The sequence below is a fragment of the Alexandromys fortis genome, unplaced genomic scaffold (genome assembly GCF_014885135.2).
Source record: "Alexandromys fortis isolate MF-2015 unplaced genomic scaffold, M_Fortis_MF-2015_v1.1 scaffold_53, whole genome shotgun sequence".
Taxonomy (NCBI): domain Eukaryota; kingdom Metazoa; phylum Chordata; class Mammalia; order Rodentia; family Cricetidae; genus Alexandromys; species Alexandromys fortis.
Genome location: NW_026067939.1, coordinates 3,081,451 through 3,104,788, shown reverse-complemented (window position 1 = coordinate 3,104,788; position 23,338 = coordinate 3,081,451). Strand labels below are relative to the sequence as shown.

Genomic DNA, 23,338 nt, shown 5'->3' with positions numbered 1-23,338 from the left:
TGTTCAAGCATTAACAGGCTGGTTCATTGGAATCCAGCTCAGCCTGGGGATTTGTTCTGCACCCAGCAACGCCAAGAGGGCTGCTCTCATTTGTCCTGCTGGTGAGCAACACAGGATTGTGTCTGTCACCCCCTAGTGTGACGTTCTTTCTGATCAGCATTCTTAGAACCTTCTGCAGAAACCATCAGAGACTTGAACAGGGAGGCCAACAGGATACTTTTATCTTTGCCTTCTGTGGAAATCTTTGCGATTTGGAAGATTTAAGGAACTTGTCTTTTGTGGTGTTTTATTTTCCTGAATTCTGAACTCTATTTTGGAAATGGTTGTTAACTATGACACTGAGAAATCTACACTGGTCATTTAGTAGCAAGTGGCCACCTGCTTTGTACTAAATTTCTTTGAGAATTACTCTTCATTTGTGACTAGCTCTGCACTCTGATCTTCAGGCATGAAGTATCACCACATCTCATCTTATAGAACAATCAAATAAATAAATAAATAAATAATTGATGTTTAACTTACTTTCCACCCCAGTAGAGTTTGGTTGTGATGACCAAGCTAGACCTCCTGCACATCAAACAGACACAAAGAAAGAGCAGGTCATTGTGGGTTCTTGATGGCCTGAATCATTACGATAGCACCAGAAGGAATTGGTGATAGTACCTCACTACAAAAAGAACGTGGAGACGGAGTTCTGAACTCATAGCCCCGAAATGTAAGAACAAGGGAGCTGGTGAGCCGAGATTTGAAGGCAGACCCTTGAAGGGACTGAAGGGAAGCAATCTTTGCCGGAGACCCTGGGAGGAGGTGGAGGGCTGCCCAGCATGTCCGTGCATGGTGCTGCAATGTGTGCTTTTGACAGCTTTTGGCTGAGGTGATCTTGGAGGTCAGAGACGGCTCCTGAGAATGGAGGTGACCTACAGGAGGAGCTGCCTTGGTAGCTCAGAGGAGCGGCCACTGATTAACACTTATTTAGAATCTGGCATGACGTGATGGCCTGTGAACCTTTCCTGGGAGGAAGCCTCCTCTCTGCCAAGTCTCCTGGTTACTATCTTATCCAATCAGTGCCCTCACAGGCAGTGGGAAGTTACTGACTGCGTAGAAACAGGAGCGATGAGCTAAAGGTCATAGTCAGTAGGTGCTTGAAATCCTTTGTCAAATGTCCTTTCTCTTTACCGCAAAGGGATGAAACATGGACATCATGTCGGCAAACTGGTTCCCCATTCGAAAGCCCCACCCAAGGGCAGCAAACACTCCAGTGTTAGGATCATGAAGAACTGTTCTTTGGGAATCACAGGAATATAATTTAAACTTGGGAGGCAGCAAGAGCTCAGTGCATATTGGTTTAGAATAAAATCTTTTGAGGTTCAGAGATTAAGACCCAACTTTGGGATTATTTGAAAGACAAGGCATTTATAATTCTGTCACGTTATCATTCTGTTGATACCTTAAAACTCTTGGGCATACAAGGCCTCTGTGATAAATGATGACCAGTGGGGAGTGATGGGGACAATTCTGACAGCTTGGTGGCAAAATGAAAAATGTGTTGAAAACATCGGCCTCTCCATCCCACTAAGTTAATTCCCTGGAAAGTAATTTGAGTTACAGGATGGAAGGTCTGCAGACATATCGTCCTGGGGGTCGCATACTCCTAACGGGCTGCGTCCTTTTCGCATTAACACATCAGCCTTCCACGACCGATGGTAACGGCAATCTGCACAGGGGAGCCAGGGCTCCTTTAGCAAACACTTCTATCTTCCAAAAACAAGGTTGTTTGAAATATTATTAAAAAGTAAACATAAGCCCTTTTGATTAGTCAGAGCAAATATTTTGCTAAAGGTGCACATTCTCTCCAAACACTGATGTTAGACTCCACAAAACTGTCCGCCCCACACCGGCGTTCAGGCTCAAGTGCAAGATTAGATCGAAGCCTGACAAAGGATCGCTCACTGAGCCCTCGAGGCTCTCAGAGTAACTGTTCCGGGTGGTGGAGGAAGATGGCACAGTCCCCGAGGCTTCGCTCGCTTCTCGCTCCATCAGCAGGGCACCTCTGCAGCCATTTTACAGCCGGGGAAATCAAGGCTCAGAGACGTGACATCACTTTCGCCCGGCACTGCTGCTGGCCAGCGACAGCAGAAGAACAGGCAGCCAAGCCAGCGAGTTGAACAGCTTGGTTAGGCTCCACGCTAGGATGGCAAGGTTTATCCTCTCTCCGGTCTCCTCCAGGGGGCAAATGTGAACCGCATAAACTTTTCATAGCATAGCACTAGCTGGGGCTGTTATCGGCAAGGCTGGAAGGTGGCTTGTGGAATATTCATACACATCTATTTTCCACAATGTATGTATGATAGGTTCTGCAAGTAAGGAGGATGTATCGGTGCTCGCTGAGGGAAAACCACTGCCTGTCCTTCCTCACGCACAGGGCAGTCTTTATTTTGCTGTTGGTCTTGCTTTGCTGTGTTGCATGAACCTCCCCTCCTTCACCCAAACATCATGTAACCCCCCCCATTGCCACTTGCTTTCTGTACAGTTGGTGGAAGGGATGGGTGAGCACACTCCTTGAATTTTGTGGAGCCCCCAAGGATACCAAACACTCCTCTGAATACTCAGAAACTAGAGCTCCAGGCACCCAGGACAGATGCTGGCAACCGTCCCCAGATGAGACAGCTTTCGGCAATTATCCTAAGGGCTTTTTGGTTTCCTCGTTGCTTTGTGCAGAGAGCTGTTAACAAAACGAGAGGTGAACCTAAATCTGTGTGTCTAGATGGTTTCCTGGGGCTCCCTTTCTTCACTCATTGCAAGTGCTGTCAGAGCTATGAGAACGCCGCTCTCTGTGATGCTCGAATACCTCACAAACGGCTCTTCTTCTCTGCCTGACCCTGCCGTCACACACTGGAGCCAGTGGCTAAGGATTTTCTCACATACAAGTAATGAACTCTCCGGCATTTATTTCCAAAATGCTAGAGATTGTTTCTTTACCAAGTGTTGGTTTCTTCTTGGGACAGCCTTTTCTCCTAGTGCCAAATGATTTTCTTTTTGTTTTTTTTTTTTTCTGGGGCAAACCAGTGAGTCTTTAAAAAAGGCCAACAAGCAGTGATGGTAGACAAGATTACCTCCAGCCTTTCTTCTTGATGATGTTCCCCAGGATCACCTCAGCCCTGAAGGAGGAGAAGACAATGTCTCAGAAGGCAGCGTCTCAGAAAAGCAAGAGTCAACCCAGCACTACAGCCATCCCATTTTTGAACTCTCAGAGCCTACAGAACCCCAAAATAGAAGCTCTCTCAGCTGGTAGCACGGTCTCCACTGTTTCTGCTTGTGCCGGCAGAATCCGGCTCCCAGGCATTCCAGAAGCACTTGCCAAAATGCTGGCGCTGGCAAGAGACCGCCTGTGGTCCTGACATAAGAAACAGAGGAGTCATCTGGCAGCTTGGTCCCACATAAAAATATCCTACTCTGTGGTGTTCAACGAGAGGCAAGGTTTCTCCATCTAATTGCGGTGGAACAATTTAGTTGTGCCCAGAGGACAAGAGACCTCAGACTGTTTAGACAGAAAATATTGACCCCCAGGTGATCTTGGAAGGAAAAAAAAAGAATCGACATGTGCATTCAAATGTCCCCAAGTCCAGCAGTTATGGTGATCCATATTAAAAATGTCTTAGGATTGAGTAATGCTTGCCGTAGGACTAAGATACAAGGAGACACTACAATACCTTTCCTGTCACCAAGACTGGGCTGTGGAAAGGTGTACTAAAGACATCTTATTATTCTCTTCCCCTTCTATTTCCTCAGGCAGATTCATTAGGATTGAGGAAACTACAATGCTCTCCTACATCCCTCCCAGTATGATCCTCAGCGTGAAAAGCTGTGGGGCTGCCAGAGACCGGAGGGGGGAGGTTAACGCAGTTAGCACTTGGATCATCAGTGAGCTAGATACGGATGCCACTGCTAACTATTCTTTTATAGAAACAAATGTTGTTTTTGTACAGCCTCCAAGACATCATGATGCAGGCTAGCTGTGCAGCCTGCTCCAAACGGAGAGAGATTGGATGGTACTGGAATCTTTTCTGTTTCTTCTTGTTTGGCTATTGTTCCATGTAACCTTACATAGGGAGACCCTATCTCAATTCCACAGTTCAATAATGATTCAGGGGACTATCCCTCATATTTGGAGTTACAGTCAGGTCTCTAGTAGGCTCACTATATTTCCTTTCTCTGCCTTAGCCTCTTTGCTGTTGTACAAGATTCAAAGAAGAAACCCCGGACAAGAGGGCATGCAGAAAGGAGCAAGGTCTTACAACCTCTTTCTTTTCTTGCACTCATAAACAACAAATTCTCTGATGGTCCTTAAGCACATACAGAGCCTTAAAAAGGAGGACACAAAGTAAGGAAAATGTTCTTCTATCATCTGGGGTTGGTGGGTCAAGCCTCAGCTCAACTGTCACTTGCTTGAGGGAGGGGCAGCGGGCTTGATGGGACTGTACTCCACAGTTCCCCCGAGAGACCCGCAGGGATGTCTGCTTCCTTGACTGATGGAAGTTGGACATCCATGTTTATTCCAGGAGAGCAGGGCTTCATCCCTATTCTAAAGCACAATAGTTACGTTGTGGCATGTGCTTGGTGACCTGGCCTGACAGAGCATCAGCTCCGTGTTCTGGTTTGGCCAGCCATATTGAGAGTACCCACTCAACACTCGGGTCCAGACACTAGAAGTCACTCCTCAACAGAAGTGAGGACTCTCTGCCACCTGCTGTCTTCAGAGGAGGCTCTTAAGCGCCCTCTTGCAAAAGCTGTTGATACTTTAGCATCATTTGGGAATCACAACTTTCATGGAAATCAGCCCAGGGACAGGTGGTCAAATAATTAGTTAACACCTCTCCATCTCCGTCGTTTCCCTGGCATGTTTTTCTCGTGTTTGCCTCTCTTCAGCGCATTTTTCTTACAGGAATGGTATGGGTAGACCAAGAGGGTCCCAGAGTTCAACACTCCCGATTCTACTGATGGACTGAGGAAGAGCATGCCTGCTGAGACCCGCCCGAGAAGCAGCCCCTCCTCCCCAATGCCACAGCAATGTCTGGGCACACCCTCTTGGTTCCAGGGATGCCAGGTGAGGGACGGTAACTGGTTCTGACTTACTTCCCAGCGGCGTAGACCTCAGCAGTGTCGAAGAGATTAACTCCACTTTCATAGGCAATTGTCATCAACCGTTCAGCAACCTGCCAGAGTGCAAAGGTCAGTCAGAAATGCCAAAAATGCCTTCCAGGCTGGGAAAGGAAGCGGTGTTAAATACTTTATCTGCCTTTCACTCTGAGGCCTCATTACCATTTCTCATTTTTCTCAGTTGTAGTGACTGACAGAAGAAAGAAGAGCCGAGCACAGAGGGCATGTAATCCTTCTACTCTCCAAGTAGGCTGTAATTCCTCTTCCGTGTGTGTGTGTGTGTGTGTGTGTGTGTGTGTGTGTGTGTATGTGTGTGCACGCGTGTGTCTGTGTGGCGGGACGGGGAGAGGGGGAGCATTGTTGGTCATCCTCCAGCTGAGGTGTTCAGATCTGTGTTTCCCTCCCCGCTGGGAAAACCTTGTTTGGTAATACCCTCTGTGACACGTAATCTTGCTGACAAAGAGGGTCATTTGTATCAACACCGCCTCCATCTCTCCACTCCTTTCTGCAAGCCGATAGTTTCTGGCAGCTGGGTGACTCCTGACCTAAAAGCTTGTGACTTTCCTCAAGGCCTAGCCAACTGTGCTGATGAGTCACGGGACCGACAACCATGACTGTTGTGACGCTCCTGGGCACCCGCAGTTTCGGTGGAACAGTGAGCGTCATCTTGGAGCTGCTGCTGAGTCAACACTGGGGAGGAAGCAAGACCCTGACTCACTGGGGGACAGCTCCTACTGCTCAGGCTGCAGCAGAACAGAGCTCCAGGATTCCTGGAGCTGCTCAGAGCAAGCGAGGAGTGTGGGCGGAGAGTAGACGCCTATCGGGGTTATCTGCAGCAACCGCGGGAGGTGTGGCTGTCTTAGCAAACCATGGAGCAGCACTAAAGGAGCCTATCTTCACCTTGCTGGTTTATTTATGAGAAGTTTGAACAGTTTCCCCACTTCACAAATCATTACAGTTGATTTTCTAGTATGTTCTTTGATGGTGGACTAGTGTTGCTTCTTCAGCATTTCTATGATAAGACTGTGTTTCTGGTGCTTTGAAAATTAGCCTCCTAAGACCAGGGCTAGGCTGGGGGGCACAACTTTTGCATTACCTGCAAGAAAGCAGTTGCAGCCTTTAACCTGCTACTGTAAAAACCTCATGCCTGAGCAGAGCTGAAAAGTAGAGCAAATAGATTTTCCTCCTTCTGAATGCCCTATGTTTTAGAAGTTACTGTGTGTGCAGTAAAAATGATAATGGTATGTCATACGGCATATTGGTGGATTATTATTGGGAAAGGTAACAATTACGTCTTATCTCCAGAGAAGGTTTGAGATGGAGAATTCTGGATGACACTTGGCTTGACTGAGGGTAGGAACACTTCCAAAAATACAGGATCTGAAGACCTCATGAGGAATGGTGGGGAAGACATTGAATTAAGTCTGAAGACCGGCTTTAGGCCTTGAGAGAGTTTTTGATCTGAAACGTCTTATGAAAGCCCCTGTGTTTGGTTCCTAGTCTGTAGCATTATTTGGAGATGGCAGAAACTTTAGGAAGCGGGGCCTAATGATAGGATGTTGTTACCAGGATCCTGCCTCTTGGCTCTTCCTGGTGCACACGTCCTCTAACGCACACTCAGTCATGACCGGCTGGCTCACTACAGGATGCAAGCCAGTAGAGCCAAAAGGAGGGAAAACCCTGAAAGTTTAAGGCAAAATAAACCTTTGCCTCCCCAAAAGTGACTGACTTGAGGTCTTTGGTCAACATGACGAAAAGTGAGCACAGTCCATGAATGTCCCCTTACTCTATAAACTTGAACAAATCATTCGGCTTTTGCAGATTTCAGTTTCCTTCTCTGAAAACTGAAGCGGAGTCTATGAAGGGATCTCCTTCTCCCTCACGGAGCCTGGAGGCAACAGGGGAAGCTGGTCTCACTTCCTTAACAAGGGCCTAATGGCCTGTGAACTACGTGGCCAAGAAAAGTCTTGTGAGAGATTCACACTAATGAGATGTTGCAAAGAATTCTGGGAACACCTTTCTCTTCTTCACAGTTTCTAGAAATGGAGCTTTTGCCTTGCTCTTTTTGAGTCTTAACTATTCCTGCAGCTATTTCATTCCTGCTGCCCGAAGAGGAAGTTGATACAAAGGGATGTTTAGAGCCGAGAGAATGGTTCTCTTCCTAAAACTTAAGTCAGACTTTTCTTCCTAAAAGCTTAAAAGTCAGAATGAATGCTCTCTATTTGGCTAAATTAATGTGAGCAGGGTTTAATGCTACCTGCTATTAAAGCTACTCCAACTACATTACAGAAGAGAAAACATGGAATAAATCCCCAATTCAGTGCTTTTTGGATACTAAATGTGCTCTCTTAACAATTATTTTTAAGAAATTATTCCTCATATGAGTAACATATATCTTGGTTTTTATTTAAAAGGCATACCATCGAGTATCGGATATCTTTGTTGATAATCCCTGCTAAGTACCTATCCGATATGTTGTTGAAATCTTCAGGGACAGGGACTTCGCACCCTCTTGGGGAGGCACTGATAATTACAGCCCCCAGCAGATTATGGTGTGGTCATTTGTGCCTGCTTTAGGATGATAGCGCCTGGAAGTCTGAGACGGAGCTGAACAATCAGGGAGGTGAATGCATTGCTGCTGGCTTATCATTTTACCCTAGGTGGCATTGAGCCATGCAGTGGTGGGCATTGGCTCCCAGCCAGCCCCTCTGCTCACAAGGCTAGCCATCTTTGTCTGTTTTCTCCCACACAGTGCACCGGGCAGTAGCAGGTCCCCTGCAGACTGGAGACGCTGGCTAGGAACTTCGTTCCCTTCTAACTTGCTGCTGTCTTCGTACCTAACAGTGTCTGTGTCCTTAGCTGCATTCCTCGTGAATGTGCCTCTGTACACCTCTATACTCCTCTGAAATTGAATGACGTGTTTGCCCTGGCAATGCTGAAGCAAGCATGGGCAAACCATATATGGTGGTTCTGTTGAACTTGTCCATACTGGGTTTTATGGTCTAAGTTGATGAGGACGACTGACCAGACCTTTTCCTCTCTATCTTTCCCTACCCAATGCCAGTCATAAGGCCTCTTGATGTGCACCCAGGTCCTCCTGGAGGGAGGAAGGACTTACTTCCATAGCTACAGGGAGTGCTGCCCTTGAAAGACTTTCTGCTGCCAGCCCCCGAAAGCTGTATTTGGATGGAGTCACCTCAACCAAAAACCTCATTCTAGGAAAGCTTTTACCTGATGTTTGAGCAAGATACACACACACACACACACACACACACAAATAAGAATCCAAGAAAAGGGGAAGAGAAGAATAATCCCTCTGCACATTTTCTGCACATTGTAGAAGTTGAAAGTGACTCACCTCGTCTGAAACTTGACCTCCAAATGTCACCCATGTTCCTGGAAGAGAAGAAATATTTGTAGTCATTTTTATAATATTGTACACAATAAGAGGAGACCTTTATGTCAGAGCAGGTAGTTCATAAATGCGCCTAGATGGGGGCACATGCATACTCTAGTCTAGCCTTTGCCCACTTCCTAATATTCCAGGAAGGGTGAGTGTCCCTTTGGGGGAAGGGTGCCTCTTCAAGATACCATGGATGCTTATGGTGCAGATCCCTGGATTCTGCTCTGGGACCAGATGCACAGGAAGTCAGTGCTACAGAGCTCACACCGGCTGCATGCTTTTTTTTTTTTTTTTCACTCTTCTGCAGCTAGAAAGGCCTATTCTGTAAGCAAGCACAAGAAAGCGTGGCAGCCGGAGTGAGCCAGGCCTTGACTTATGCTGCTGGCCTTGTTTGTAGAATCTGGAATTTTTAGTTACATTTCCAGAGGACTTTTCAGACATTCTGCCAGGACCCGGGTGGTGACCCTTCATGTACCTTCTCTGTGTACACTGCTCTGGGAAATTTCTGTGGGTTTGGGGTGAAGGTAGAGGCAGGAGCCAGGGCAAGGTGAAAAAGGCAGAAGGAGGGGGTATAGCCCGCAGCAGCAAGCCGTGCTGGGCTCCAACAAGCCTCTTTAGTCGGTCCCTTCCTTAGCTGCCTTTTTCTTGAGCCGTGAGTCTATCAGACAGAGAAATGACCTCATGTACCAAGGAGAGTGAGGTGAATGGCGCACTTCCCATCTCAAGTTCCTAATTAGCTGTGCGTCTTGATAAAGGCTCTAACCAAGGCAGACACAAGACATGCCAGTAGAGAGTGCTCTACCTAGGCTGGAGGAGCAAGGACTCGTAGAGGACTTCCTAGAGAATGACACTGTGATGGAGTCTTACAGGAGTAAAGGGAATGGAGAAGAAGGGGTAGGCGTTTCGACATGGACAGGATCTTGGAAAAACAAGAAGGCGGAGAATGTGAAAGTGTCTGGACCATCAGGCCACGGGGTGAAACATGAGTCAGAGGGAGATTTGGGCAAGAGTAGAAGCAGTTAGGGCGTGGGTATGGTTAACGCTTCTAGGGCTGGAAAGAAATGCTGCTGGCAATATATATATATTCTGCATTTCACTGTAACGGTCATAGCTACTACCATGGCACACCTTCTAGATGCCAGGGAGTAGACGACAAAACTTTTCTTGAATCATTTGACAGACTCAGAGGGCAATTTTATCTGTGTCTACAGTTAAGGAATCTCACATCGGCCAACACTAGGTGACACACCTAAGCTCCTACCAACATGCTTGGCTTTGAGAGGGCTGCCCCCTTTAGTGTACCACACTGCTGAATTCGACTATCTCTCAATTAGTGTGGCATCCACAGACATATGCTGATGTGCTATTTTCTTTGTCCTAAGACAAACGTGTGTGTAAATCACCTTACACGTGCACTCTCTATCTCCAGAGGTTGCAGATAGGCAGCCCACGGCTGACGCTCAGCTTGCAGGCGCATTCTGCTTCACTACAACGGAGCCAACCAACTTGGATTTCAGGGAATTTTGAATGAGTTACTGACATTTAAAGACTTAGGAAATTTTTCTGAAAAAGTTTGGATTTTCAGCAAACACTGACAACAAAGTGTCAATGTCCTTCTAGGTAGGCATTCCCCAAACTGGGGGGGGGGGCGCTTTTGTGAAAGACTGTGCCCGTTTGCGAACTTCCCCACCCCACTTCCTGGTATATTCTTAACATTAGAAGAAAATGGCTACTGCTTTGTACCATATGCTAATTGCCATTTTTCTTACAGCAAAAATAAGAGGATGTGAACTTTTAATTAAAAAAAAAACAAAGTTAATTCTTTTAAGAAAAAAATAGGCAGAGACATTTTTTTTTCCCAAAGAATATTCCAAACCAAGAATGCTAACAAAGAAAAATCCCACCCTAAGGAACCAAAATAAAACCAGTCATGACCTGTACACAGAAAAGATGGTCTTTGAAAAACTTAACGGTCTGAGGAAATGGTCCATGTTTGGTTTGGAATGGGAATTAAGTAAGTGAGGTGCTGTGATTAAACTCTGTATTAAGTGAAAATAATTGCCTGGGTGTCACAACCTTCTCACAGACAAGATGTTTATAAAGAGTCCTTTTGAATGTGGCAGAAGTGACGAGTCCAGGGAGCAAACATTTGAGAACGTTAACAGAACTGGCACGGCATGTCAGGCAGAGAGTGAAGAGGGCTCAGCACAAGTCAAACAGCTGGAGCCACTCTCTGAGGCAGCAAAGGAGAAAGCAGATCTGAGGGACAGCTCACTGTTGACTATTTGTGGCCTGGTGAGAACTTTGAATTATCAGGCCCATGAAAAGAAAAAACATGTGTGTATGGGGGGGTGGAGAGGTCTCAGATCATTTAGAAATGTAATAATCTGGTCAAAGTCACTGTTGCCCGAGGTGGGTGGGGTTGCTGCAGACCGAAGATGGCACTCTTTTGTTGGAACATTGTACCTGAGTCCCTTAATTTCCCCATTTATTAATAATGGCTTTGGGCGAAGAGCTAAAATGGGACAAGCCACGGATTCAGTAATGAATCCCACAAATTAGCTGTTCTTCTATGTCTTCAAGCAAAATCAGGTCAACGTTTGCTTAATGAATTTCCTAGCTGGCTTGGGCCGTGCGGTGAAAGCAGTTCTTTTGTTTGTTTGTTTTTTTTAGTTGTTCACATCGTCAGTGAGATTAGACCCGTCTCTACTGAGTCCCGGAGACTTCCTGGAGCCTGCGCTTCTTGCTGATCCTACAAATCAGCTGTGCCTGAATACTTCTCTACGGGGACAGTCCCAAGAACAGATGTTCCTTGACTGGTAAATCTAGCGAGTGTTGGCAATACCGTGAGCCAAACGCATTTCACATACCTCATTTACCAAAGACCCTAGCTTAGCAATTAACTTAGCAGCCTAATGCTTAGAATCAGCTGCTAGCTGTTTCCCGCATGGCGGTTGGCTGACCACGGGTTCACCCACCTGCTGCTGCCCAGCATCGTGACAGTATTTAACGCAAATTCTACCCCAGGAAAGGGTCGAAATTCGCAGGCAAAGTGCGAAGGTTTGGGGTTTAGCTCAGTGGTGGAGTACTGGACTAGCCTGCACAAGGCCCTGGATTTCATCCCTAACATCACAGCAAAAATCAAAGTATGGTTTCTACCAAATGTGTATTGATTGTAACCACCATCAACAAATTATAAAATGTAAGTCAAGACGTCATTAATTCAGAAACTGCGTTTGCCTGGATTGTTTGTTCTTCTCAGATGTGACGAAGCTTGGGGAAGTCACTTACTGAGGAATGACAATCCGTTTCTAGATGAGAATTATAGCCTAAAATCCAACCTTCAAGATTGTGTTGTTCAAAACTGGATTGACAAAAAGGTCTCTGATTTCAAGTTTTTTTTTTGCAAATAAACTAGCATCATTTAGCTCACTTTTATTAGTATTGAAAACAAATAACGAAAGCCAGAACTGTACATATATATGTCAGAGAAAGACAAGGCCATTTTACACTTGAAAACTGGCAGTGATTCCAGTCGTGTTGGGATAACACTAGTTTAAGGAGCAGTTTCATTCCAAAAAGAAGCAGAAAAACAAAACAAAACACTCTTCCATGTCTCTCTTAAGAACTTAAGGTTGTATTGTATACATCACAGTGAAAGACAGCCTAAAGGACACGTTCATACATAAGAACAGATGTTAGGACAAAATTGTGGTGAATTATGATGGAAAATAGTCAATGGTAAATAATTTTCTTTTTAAATTGACTAAAAACTATTATCATAAAACAGCATATGTATCACATATGCTTATGTTATTGCTGTAGTTTGAATATGGTTTGTGTGCCACCAAGGGTTCTTACGTTGAAAATTTGGCTTGGTGCTATAGGGAAGTGGTGAGAATTTAAGAGGTATAGCCTAGTTGGAGGTCAAAGGTTATCGAGGATAATCCCTGGCAGAATTCATGAGGTAGTTGTTACAAAAGGAGCAATTTTTGCCCTTCTATCCTCTCTGTTCTTGTTTGAGATGAATTCACTTGCTTGTTCAGACAAGTACTGTCACAATGGGCCAGCACCTACTAACCTCATAGAGGTCAAGTGAACTACCCCTCTATACCTCCCACCACCCCTACTCCCACTTATCCTGGGCTTTGCATCTTCAAACCTTTAAGCTAAATAAGAAACCCATGTCAGATATTTCATTATAGCGATGGCAAGCTAATAAAGCTACATATATACCCATAACTTAAAAATAAAATAGTGTTTCCCCTTTTGGAAGTGAGCTATTGTTACATTCATCTTATCTTGTTCAGGGGGACCACCTCCCTGACCCTTGACACACTCACCACTCTCCAAAGCCCTAGAATAAAAGTGGCGACTTAGCAGATGGCTGGTCAATGTTGGTTAAGTTTAACCGAATTGCCTTTTGTGTAAGGGGTAATTTCCTATCATACTTTGATTTCTTGAAGAAGGAATGATGCTCATTAGTAATTCGTCAGTTCTTTTAAGCTTCCAGGTGGTTGGGATGTGGTTCGACCAGTCATTTCCTTTTACTGAAGAAGGAAGCTAGGACAGTCCCCCCTTTGCTGCAATGACTTTGGTGAGAAGGGGTGGTGACATTGTGGGCAGATGCTGGAGGAAGAGATGTCACGGTCCTTCTTGCTGGAGGGGGGGTGGAGCAATAGCTGTGTAGTCAGGAGTCTCTGATTCTAGAATTTAACACATTACTATACCATCCTAGGTGGGCTAACGTGGTTTTCTATTTATCGTGATTCTCTTAATCAGATAGTGTGGAAAGAACTCTGCACACTCATTAAGAGAAGTTCAAGAATAAACAGAGTACAGAACCCAGAAATCCTTGGCCTAAGGAGGAATCTCTAGGGATGGGTCTAGGGTATCTAGACAGGTGGCTGAGGTAAGGTTGAGGAATTCACTTCTTGGACTTTTCACCTCCTGTATGAAAAATGGAGGTGCCTGCTTGCTGAGGAGGCAGTGTAGCCAGGCAGGCCAGGGCTGGAGTCCTGAGTCCTCCACTCACTAGTGATGGGGGAGTGATTTCTTGATAATAAAGAAACTGCCTCGGCCCTCATAGGACAGAAAATTAGGTGGGCGGAGTAGACAGAAGAGAATTCTGGGAAAAAGAAGCTGAGGGTGAGTCGCCATGATGCTCCCGCTCCAGACAGATGCAGGTTAAGATCCTCCCTGGTAAGCCAGCTCGTGGGCTACACAGAATATTAGAAATGGGTTAGAACAATATGTAAGAGCTAGCCAATAAGAAACTGGACCTAGCCGGGCCAGGCAGTGTTTGAAAGAATACAGTTTCCGTGTAATTATTTCTGGGTATAAACTAGCCATGCGGGCGGCCGGGTGCCGGGGACGCAGCCCCGCCGCTCCCTATTTCAACACACTAGGAGGATAGCTGCTGGTGGCAACAATAATAATGATGGCGTGGATGGTGATAATAATGGTAGCAATAATAGCAATAGCATAGCATCAACACCGGAGTTTTAGGAGACAGGTGAAATAGAATTTAAAAGTTTAACAGCCTCCGCCCCAAAGCTGCCATTAACTCTCCGTCTTCACGGCATGAGTGTTAAGCATTAGAATTCCCTAGAAGCTCCACTCTGAGATTTTGATTATTTGTATCTGACCAGCAGCCAGATCACCTGCGTATTTCACAAGCAACCCAGAGATCTGAATGCCACATGTCGCACTGAGACGCCCTGCTGTGGCCACAGCACGGATGCTGTGGGCTTGTCAGGCTGTGACCGCGACACAGCTCAAGGCCACGTCTCCTGCCAATGGCGCGGAGAAACCATCCCTCCGTGTTCCCGCGTGCACTTGTTCCTTCGCACAACTGCCAGTGTTTGACACGGAGCCTGGCCCTTATTTTCGGATCCAGCTGCTGCAGCCTCGTCTCTCGCTTCTGGCGTCTGGGGTGCTGCTAATGAGCATCTGGCCAGAGTTAACAAAGGGGATAGCAAGGGAGCCTCTTTTGGCTTTCATTACCTTTCCTCTCAAGAACGGGTGACACCACCCACGCTCTCAGGGGGGTGAGGGTGGTGACCTTTCACACCTGGACTTCTTAAAAGAGCTTGGAAGAGCAATAAAACTAGACAAGGACGAGGCGAAGGCCACGTGGAACTTGAGTGTGCCTCCCAGGCATGTGAGGTGCAACTAGTAAGTACCCCCATTTACTGCTAAGAAAGTGTGCTTACACGCGTGCACACACTTCTAAGGACTAAACACCTTCTAAATCCTTTTCTACACCCCTTGGAATATAGTAAAATAGGAGGGGTGGCAGGTATGTGACATACAGAAGTGGTTAAAATCGTAGTAGAGTGTTAAAGCGCATCACAAGTAGGCTCGACTCGTCACCGTAGCGCAGGAGCTATGTGAGCATCAGTAGGACAGATATCTTGGTGCGCCATGAGCCTTGATCTGAACTTTGGTGTTAGATTAACCGTAACTACTAATGTAAAGCCAGAAATTTGCCCCCCTGGAACTTCTTTACGAAGACATGAATTCTGAATTGATTTGATTCCTTAAGCCTCTTAGGAAAATTCAAAATAAAAACACGTAATATCCTTAAAGCTTTTATTCTTTAAATTCTTTCATTTCTTTTGTATACATCAGTAAAGTATGTACCTATTACTTTTCTAACCTAAAGCAAAAGCTACTTGAAAATTGTTTTTTTGTTGGACAACCCATTCATAAAAAAGGTTCAACAGATCATGATTCTTCCTACTTTATGACCAGGGAAAAGGAACATTGAATGTGGTTTGTATTCCAAGTCTCTGGGTCATACATCCTAATATTTTCTAGTACTGTTGGCTATATATAGTGAAGATTATTTACTCAAATGGGCACAAAAAACTCAGCACACAGCATCACCAAAGCTTTGTCACGCTGCTCTTTGAAAAGTTCTCGGAAGAATATGTAGAGTAGTTAATGTAGGTGAGTTAAACACTGTTAGAGCAAAAGTAGACGTTTATTGTAGGGTACAAGAAATACATGCAATTTCTGATTCTTGAACTTAAAAAAATTAATACTGTCTTCCAAAATGTGGCCTATGACTAAGATACACGATGTTTTTTCCCTGTGAGATCTTTGCACAGTTCCTGGAATTTAGTCTGTGCTCAAACACATTCTTTTGTTCCTTTTTGGGTCACTCACGCTTTTCCACAGCAAGTTACTATGCATAAGAGTTTTGGAAAAATACTCTTAGCAAGAAATCGGAAAGCCAGTGTGACTTTCTGCATCTTTCCCTTTGTGAGTGTGTTGAGCCCTTTTCATTACTGGTAGTTCAGAGAGGCGTCCTACCTCAAACAGCGATAATGTTGGAAACTTTGGTGTGTGCGTGCGGCTGGTAGGATCTGTTAAGAATGCATTTCAATTTCCTGAAAGGCAAGGAACATGTCTAGGTGAAAACAAGAAGATAATAATTGTAAAAAAGATGAAAAAAACTGGTTTGCAACATTTCTTTCAAAGTCTTCTTCCTGGGCCATGAACAATCAGATGCGTAGGATATTAAATGTTATTAAAAGACAAATTTCATGTTCGGGAAGTAGGAATAGTGTGACATTCTTGCTGAAGCAGAGATACAAATGTGATTTCTGGCTAAGAAATTCTCGAACTATAAAATAATGAAAACAGAAAACATATATATGGGACGATTTGACAAAAACCTAAAATAATTCTTATTCTCAGCCATATTGCACTCAATTCAGTTCCTATGTTTGCCTGTAGATTCATTAATTTACATAGAAGCATTAGCTTACTTCATTAATGCATTAGGGATATTAGCTGTTAATAATTTCAGCTTTAAAAAATGTATCTATAATCTTTTCCTAATAGAAGATTTACAACTATACCAAGTCCTGGGTGGGTATTTTTACATCACCTGCAGAATGACACAGACTCTTTTTATGCAGACTCTTCTATTTCTTTCAGCATGATAGAAATATTTCTTGTTCAATAATTATATCCAGAAATTTAGCTCAACATTAAGAATAAAGTGGAGTGATCCTAAATCATAAAACCATGCTGATCTATCTTTAATCTCAGGAGATTCACTTTATTCTAGACTCTACACAGAGCCCGATGGCTAACTTCATTGCCTTACTATTTTCTTGATTAGATTAAGGAATAGCGAGATTAGTGGAAGGCTTTTCAGGATGTGTCCATGACGGAGTTTCTGGAGGTGTTTAGATTGTGGAGGCTCTGCCATAATGAACGCACAGATCCTGTGATGGAGTCACAATACGATGACATCATCAAATGGTGGTGAGACCTAGGAGGTCCTAGATGAAGGAAGGTCTGTGGGTGTTCTTTTAAGGCCTATGTCCTTCTCTAAGTTATGCTATTTGCCTTTCCTCTGCTTTCTGGTCATCATGACAGGAATTGCTCCTTCCCGCCACCATGGATGAGGCTTCCACAACTGGAAGCCCAAATGCATCCTCCCTCAAGCTGTTTCTGTCAGGCTTTGGTTTCAGTGACGATAAAACTTATTAATGTAGAGGCAGACTCCTTCTACATGGTAGGCTGTATTGAAAAGTCATTTTGGGTCTGAGAGAAGCACAGAGCAGCTTCTGGAAGCCTGGCATCTAGAGACAACAAGCTGTGGCCAGAACACTGGCTTTCCTACCACGGCTACAGCATCGAGACAGGGATATTGCAATAGCGCCATCCTGACTGTATAGTGAGGGAGTGAGATTTCCTGGCACACAACATGGACAGCAATCTACAAATTTAGGTAGGCAGACATCAAGAACATAAGCATTATCTTTTTATTTTAACAGCGTCCCATTTATCAAACATAATGCAAGCTTTTTTGAGACTTTTTTTTCCCAACAAACTGCTGGGAAACCTTTACCCCCAGAGACAGTATAAAACCTGGCATCTATCAAGTGCTCATGGGACTGTCTTACGGATGTAGAAACCGAGAGTGGCAGAGAAGAGGTGATCAATGAGAGATAAATATTTGGTGAACTTTTTTTTAATTGCCTGGTCCTCTTTTTGAAATTGATTCATTGATTGAAAATGAGTTCATTGGAATGAATCCATCATTATTTTAGTTAGTGGCCACATGCCCAAGTACATACCCCTAGAATGTTCTGGAGGGAGCCTGGGAGGTCCTCATGGATGCAGGGAACTGATGTGGTAGAATAACACTACCATATGCTGTCTTAAAGCACCATGGTGTCAGCTTCTTCTTCTGATGGCTCCAGTGATCCTGACCATGGGAAAGAGGGGAGTGTTCCCAGAGGGAGCACCAGGATGGAGAGCTGCCTGATGTTGCTCCACTTTGGGTAGCTTTGTGATTGGTCAAAAATCTCAGGACCACTCATTATGAATGCGCTATATTTTGTCAACACAGCTATAATAAATGTTTCTTTTAAAACATGTTTTACTAATTCTTTGAAAATTATATACAGTGTATTTTGATAGTGTTCACCCTCTACTCTTTCCCATAACTCTTCCTGGATTCACCCCACCTCCCTGGCTCCCTCTAATTTTTTGTCCTCTGTACTGTTATTATTTCGTGTGTGTGTGTGTGTTAAAAAACCAATTGATTCTAATGTGTGCTGTGCATACACTCCTGGGTCTGGGGATATCCATCCACTAAAGTGTGGCTGACCTACCTGGAACCACACCCTTAAAGAAGAGCAATACTGAAGCAGCCCCTCTGTTAGAACTCACAAACCTTTTCCTACTCGGTGCTTTCGTCAGCTGGTCTAGTCTTGTAAGGGTCTTGTGCACCTACTGAGATGAAGAATGACTTCTAAAGGTAAGGGCAGGTGGGACACTCAGGGTCCCTTCCTCAGGACGGGGGCTCTATTTGTCTTGTTTATTTCTGTCTCTAACGACAGAACAGATGTCAGTTTTGCAAATCAACTTCCTCCTCAGTTACAGGCAGAAAATTATAAAACCATTTCTCTTATTTTACAATAAGGTATATTTAAATTTTTCTTTTGGATAGACTTAAAATTATGTCCATAGACAATTTATTAGTTCACTCTGGAGACTTAGCACATGCGTAATGGATAACGGTACATACTCGCTGTAGAGTTGGGAGACCTAGATGAGATGATGTTGATTTCATGATGATGATGATGCCAACGGGTGTTCTTACATTGTACCAGTCACTGTGGTATATATTCTGTAGACATCATGTCAGTTAAAAATCATGACTTAGGTCAAGAATTAAGTCTAAGCAGAGAGGCTCCACAGCTCACACAGTCAAATGCTTTCAGCCCATGCCAACAGCAGCGCTCAGGCTATGACAGACTCACTGAACGTTATTTTCTTTCTTATCTCCAAGGAGAAATTATCTGAAGTAACAGAAGCTCTATAGGAAGCTACTCCTTTAAAGACTGCTGTGAAAGCCCACATCAGTAGAATGTACCAACTCTAAAGGCAAACCCAACTCAACAAACTTAGGAAGTATTTATTATAGAACCTGAGGTGAAGCATTATGAATAGAAAACATTAAAAGGACATTGCAATTTTCAAAGATTTTTTTTTCAAACACTGGGTATCAAAGGTGAATGAAAACTGAACACCTGGCCCACTACTTGCTTCTTACATTGGTGAGCAGGAGGGCACACACCCACTCTCTGGTTGGGCCTCTTGCATGCTGTGTGGGAAGCCATATTCTTTCAGATGTGTGTCCGACTTCCTTAACTATCTAGTCACTGATGAGCAAGTAACTTAGGTAAGAAGGAAGTACTGCCTCTCAGCAGGAAGCCAGGCTGGTGCCTCAACTCCACCCCAGTAAGTGGGAGCACCTGGGGAGCTGATGAGCTGCCCCACTAGGGACCATGATTTAGTTAGTCTGAGGAGAGGTCCAGGTTTAGCTGTTCTTTGTCTGTTTGTTTTTCTGTATTTATTTATAAATAAATATTTCTGCATGGGTGGAATGGCAGCTAGAGCCAATAGCTGTTCTAAGTGATGCTTAGGACATTATGGGAATGCACTCAGTCCATCCATGAGAGAAGCCAAAGTACAGGAAAAAGAACAGTAACAAAGTGAAGAATCATGTAGCAGAGAGGCCGAAGGTGGCTTTGATCCCAAGCTGAAGAAGGTGACGTCTTGTAGGGCCTTTGGCTTCACCAAATGGTTACAGACTGAGGTAGTTTGAATGAGAATGGCCATAATAGGCTCATCCCTTTGAATGTTTGGTTCACAATTAGTAAAACTGTTTGGGAGAATTAGGTGGAGGAGGTGTGGCCTTGTTGGGGGCAGTGTATCTCTGGGAGTGTTCAAAGCCCGTGCCAGGCCCAGTGTCTCTGCTGCCTGCACATCAGGTTGTGGTTCCCAGCTGCCTTCCTGCCACCATGCTCCCTGTCAGGATAACGGACAACCAAATCTGTAAGCAAGTCCCCAATTAAATGTTTTTTTTTTTCTTTCTATGAATCGTCTTGGTCAAGGTGTCTTTTCACAGCCATAGGTAATTATCAAGAAAAGCCTCTTCCTTTCAGCATTCTCTCTTTGGTTCTCTGACCTTCATTTTACTAGTTGCAAAAGTCCCCATGGAAGTAATGACTACAGTAAAAATAGCTTAGCAGAAAAAAAAAAAAAGACAGGATAAAAAGAGCATCAGCACTCTTGTTTCTGGGACAAGATCACAAGGGTCACCTGTGGGTTTATTTCTCTTGCCCTGCCCTCTGCTCCATGGCTTCAGTGCCGATTCATGGCACCTTCCTGGCAAAGCTCTAAGCCTGACAAACCCGACTACCTGGCTCTTCATCATCCACAACGAAGATACTGGACACATGCTGGAAAAAGAGTCACAAGTGGTGGAGGTGGAGCCATTCATGGCCAGTCCCCCCTCTCTAGAAGTTGCTTGTTCCTTAACCCTCCTGCCTCACCACACCTCTCCTTCCAGCTTCCCAGATAACAGACCGCTCGCCGTACAGAGAAGAAGAATAAAGCTGTCAAACTACAAACGCTTTCTGTTTCCTACCGCAGGATCTGCCGAGGTCCTCAAGGGGCTGGGATTGCTGCTATGCCTGATTCCCCACAAGCTTCTCACTGCATACAACTCTGCTGGCCAACAATGGCCCACCTCGTTGCCCAGGGGTGCACATCTGCCTAAGTCCTTCATCCTGTTGATCCCGCTGCACACTGGCTCCTCCAGTGGTTGACCTCCCTCCCTGATCCACATCTCTACCGATGAAGATGGTGACGACAAGGACCATCGCGGAGACAACTGCTTGCCCTCAAATTGTTTTCTTAGACCCTGCTTCATGCATCCAAAATGAACACACAGCAAGGCAGTGCCGTCTTCTGCTCCCGTTAGGGACATTCCTCTCCCACACTCGTATTTCCTCCTTTCTTGGGATCCTATGGTTTGATTTTCTTCAGCGATACCACTCCATCAGTATGGCTGTCCATCAGTGCACTACTGTTGCTATCATCTGGTGCCTCAAATGCTTCAGTGATTTCTCATTTATTTCATGATGAATTGTTATTATTTTTTACTGGTGTGTGTGTATGTGTGCGTGTGTGTGTGTCTGAACGTGTGTGCATGTGCATGAGTGTGTGCAGATACCAGGACATGTGTGGAAGTCAGAGGACATTTTTTTTTTTTTTTTGGAAGTTAGTCTCTTTCCACTATGTGCATCTCAGGGATCAAATTCAGGTTGTGAGACTTGCCCAGGAATGCTTTCATTCACATGAGCCACATGAATAAATCTTATAAATAATAAATAACCACCCATGATAAATTTTATAGTCATTTCCACACTTCCTACTTCTTCATATTTGAGTTATACTTGACCACTTTCTTTTTATCTTTGACCTTCTCTTTAAAGAAGGCAGCCAGACTAGTATATGTTCCATTCAGTTCCTGGAATTTGGCAACTTACTATTTTTTTTAATGGTATTTTATGTTTAAAAACATCCCAAGTACAGACCCGCCCAGCCCTGCTCAGTCTGGGTGGGTGGAAGACACCTTGAGGCACCAGGCGGGTGGGCACCATTACAGTGAGCAGCTCTGTGGATCTGGACTCATGATGACTCCCAGGCCTAGGCTGCTGCTGAGAACCGTGTCCAGGTCTGTGGTTCTGCTGCAGCTGGGGTCTGTGGTGATGTTCATCATGTCGCCACCAAAGGACACAGGTTGCCTGGGATCCGGACCACCAGCTAACACCATGTTGGTGTCCAAGAACCATGCTGCCCAGGGCCATACAGATTGGGATGCCCTGCGCTGCCCCCTGAGGCCATGCTGGCATCTGGGCCTGAGATGATGCCAAGGGTCCTGTCTGGGTCCATGACCCTACCACAGCCAGGCTCTGTGTTTATGTCTGTGGTTCCTGTTACCAACAACAGTCATGCAGATGCCTGGGGGATGAGCCACCATCTGAGGCCATGCTGGTGTCTGGGGGTCATACTGCCACAGGGGCCATACTGATCTGAATGACCTGAACTGCTGCCAAGCGCATTGTCTGGGTCAGTGATCCTGCTGAAGCTGGGGTCTGTGCTGATGTCTGTGACCCATGTTACCACCAGGGGGCTATGCAAACCATGCGTGTTGAAATTTGAGGGTTGCGCTCACCTCTCTGGGAGATCTGGCCCTGCCCCCACACAGGAGAGCTAGAGCTGTTGACCCCAGTCCTGGGAGAGCTGCCTCCACCCCGTATCACAGCTGCAGGAGATCTGACCCCTGATGAGGTGGGTGCAGGAGAGCGGGCTCTGACCCTCACCTGTGTGTGGGGGAGGAGCAATACCGGCAGAGGCCTGACTGGCCAGCTCACTCACTACTCAGGCCCACATCCAGGGTTTTGAGCTGGCACTCCCCAGCATGGACCCCATCTGTGACCGGCTGGTGTGTGGACTATCAGTACACAGCATTTCAAATAAGCAGCCTGTGGGGGCGCTGTAGCCCGAGAACCAGGATCCTTTAGGACAGACTGAGCTAGGATCTGCCCCTGTGACCTCTCTTCCCACTTTCCCAGCATAGAATCTGTTTGTTGGTCCTTCAGTCATGTGCACACAGAAGGACCAGCGGTGCACTGGACTCCCCCTCTTACGGGATGCACTCGGCTTAGTCGGCCTCTAGCCTCAGAGAACTCACGAGACAAGACCCAGGCGGCTCTTGTAGTTTCTTCTGAGTGAAGGCTGAAGGGACAGCCTGGTAGAGCCTACAGTGTGAATATGAACGGGAGGTAAGGTCAGAGACCAAGAAAGAACGCGAAGCCGCGGCTGGGAAAAGCTTGATAGAGTTCAGAGTGCCGCGTAAGCCTTTCATCCCCCTTGCTCCCTCTCTCCAGCCGCAAGTCGTCCCCGCGGTTTGCCTGTCCGCTCTGATTTAGCTTCTGCTCATTACCTCATCAGCCGTTTTCTTTAATTACATGTTGGGCAGCTCCTTCTCTTCTCATTTTAATTAGTCGTCAGCTATGAAATGAAGCGGTACTTTCTGCCTCGCTCTCTCAGATGCCTCCTTTGCGTGTGTTCATTCTCCAGGTGGCAGGATGAAGCTTTTGTTTGTAAATGAGCCAGGCACGCATCTCACGGATCCTTCAAGATTATTGGGAGCGTGTAGGAAAGAATATATTAAAAGCCTGGCAGGGTAAAAATGGCCCAGGAGGAAAGGCACTTGCTGTTAAACTCGATGACCTGAGTTGGTTCCTGAGTCTCAGGTGTTGCAAGGAGAGGTTTGCCCCTGCAAGCTGCCCTCTGACCTCCACATGTGCGGAACAGGCACCTTCTCTCATGAATGCAACTTCAAAAATCAAAACAATAATATGTTAAAAAGCCATAGCTGGGGTTTGGAGA

The 23,338-nt window shown here is 45.4% G+C and overlaps 1 protein-coding gene across 3 annotated transcripts in view; it reads right to left on the bottom strand.

The window, feature by feature from the left end:
• The window catches only part of Kcnab1 (potassium voltage-gated channel subfamily A regulatory beta subunit 1), a 306,641-nt gene that overhangs the window by 58,933 nt on the left and 224,370 nt on the right, over window positions 1–23,338 (bottom strand). For 2 of the 3 annotated variants that reach the window (XM_050147489.1, XM_050147490.1), the window contains exons 3-6: window positions 8,516–8,553; window positions 5,134–5,213; window positions 3,114–3,158; window positions 523–567 (exon numbers count right to left, since the gene is read on the bottom strand). In XM_050147489.1, coding sequence (XP_050003446.1) covers window positions 523–567; window positions 3,114–3,158; window positions 5,134–5,213; window positions 8,516–8,553 — 208 coding nt within the window. Of the gene's footprint in view, window positions 1–522; window positions 568–3,113; window positions 3,159–5,133; window positions 5,214–5,319; window positions 5,432–8,515; window positions 8,554–23,338 lie in introns of those variants that run through there. The other variant, XM_050147491.1, reaches the window with a different exon arrangement.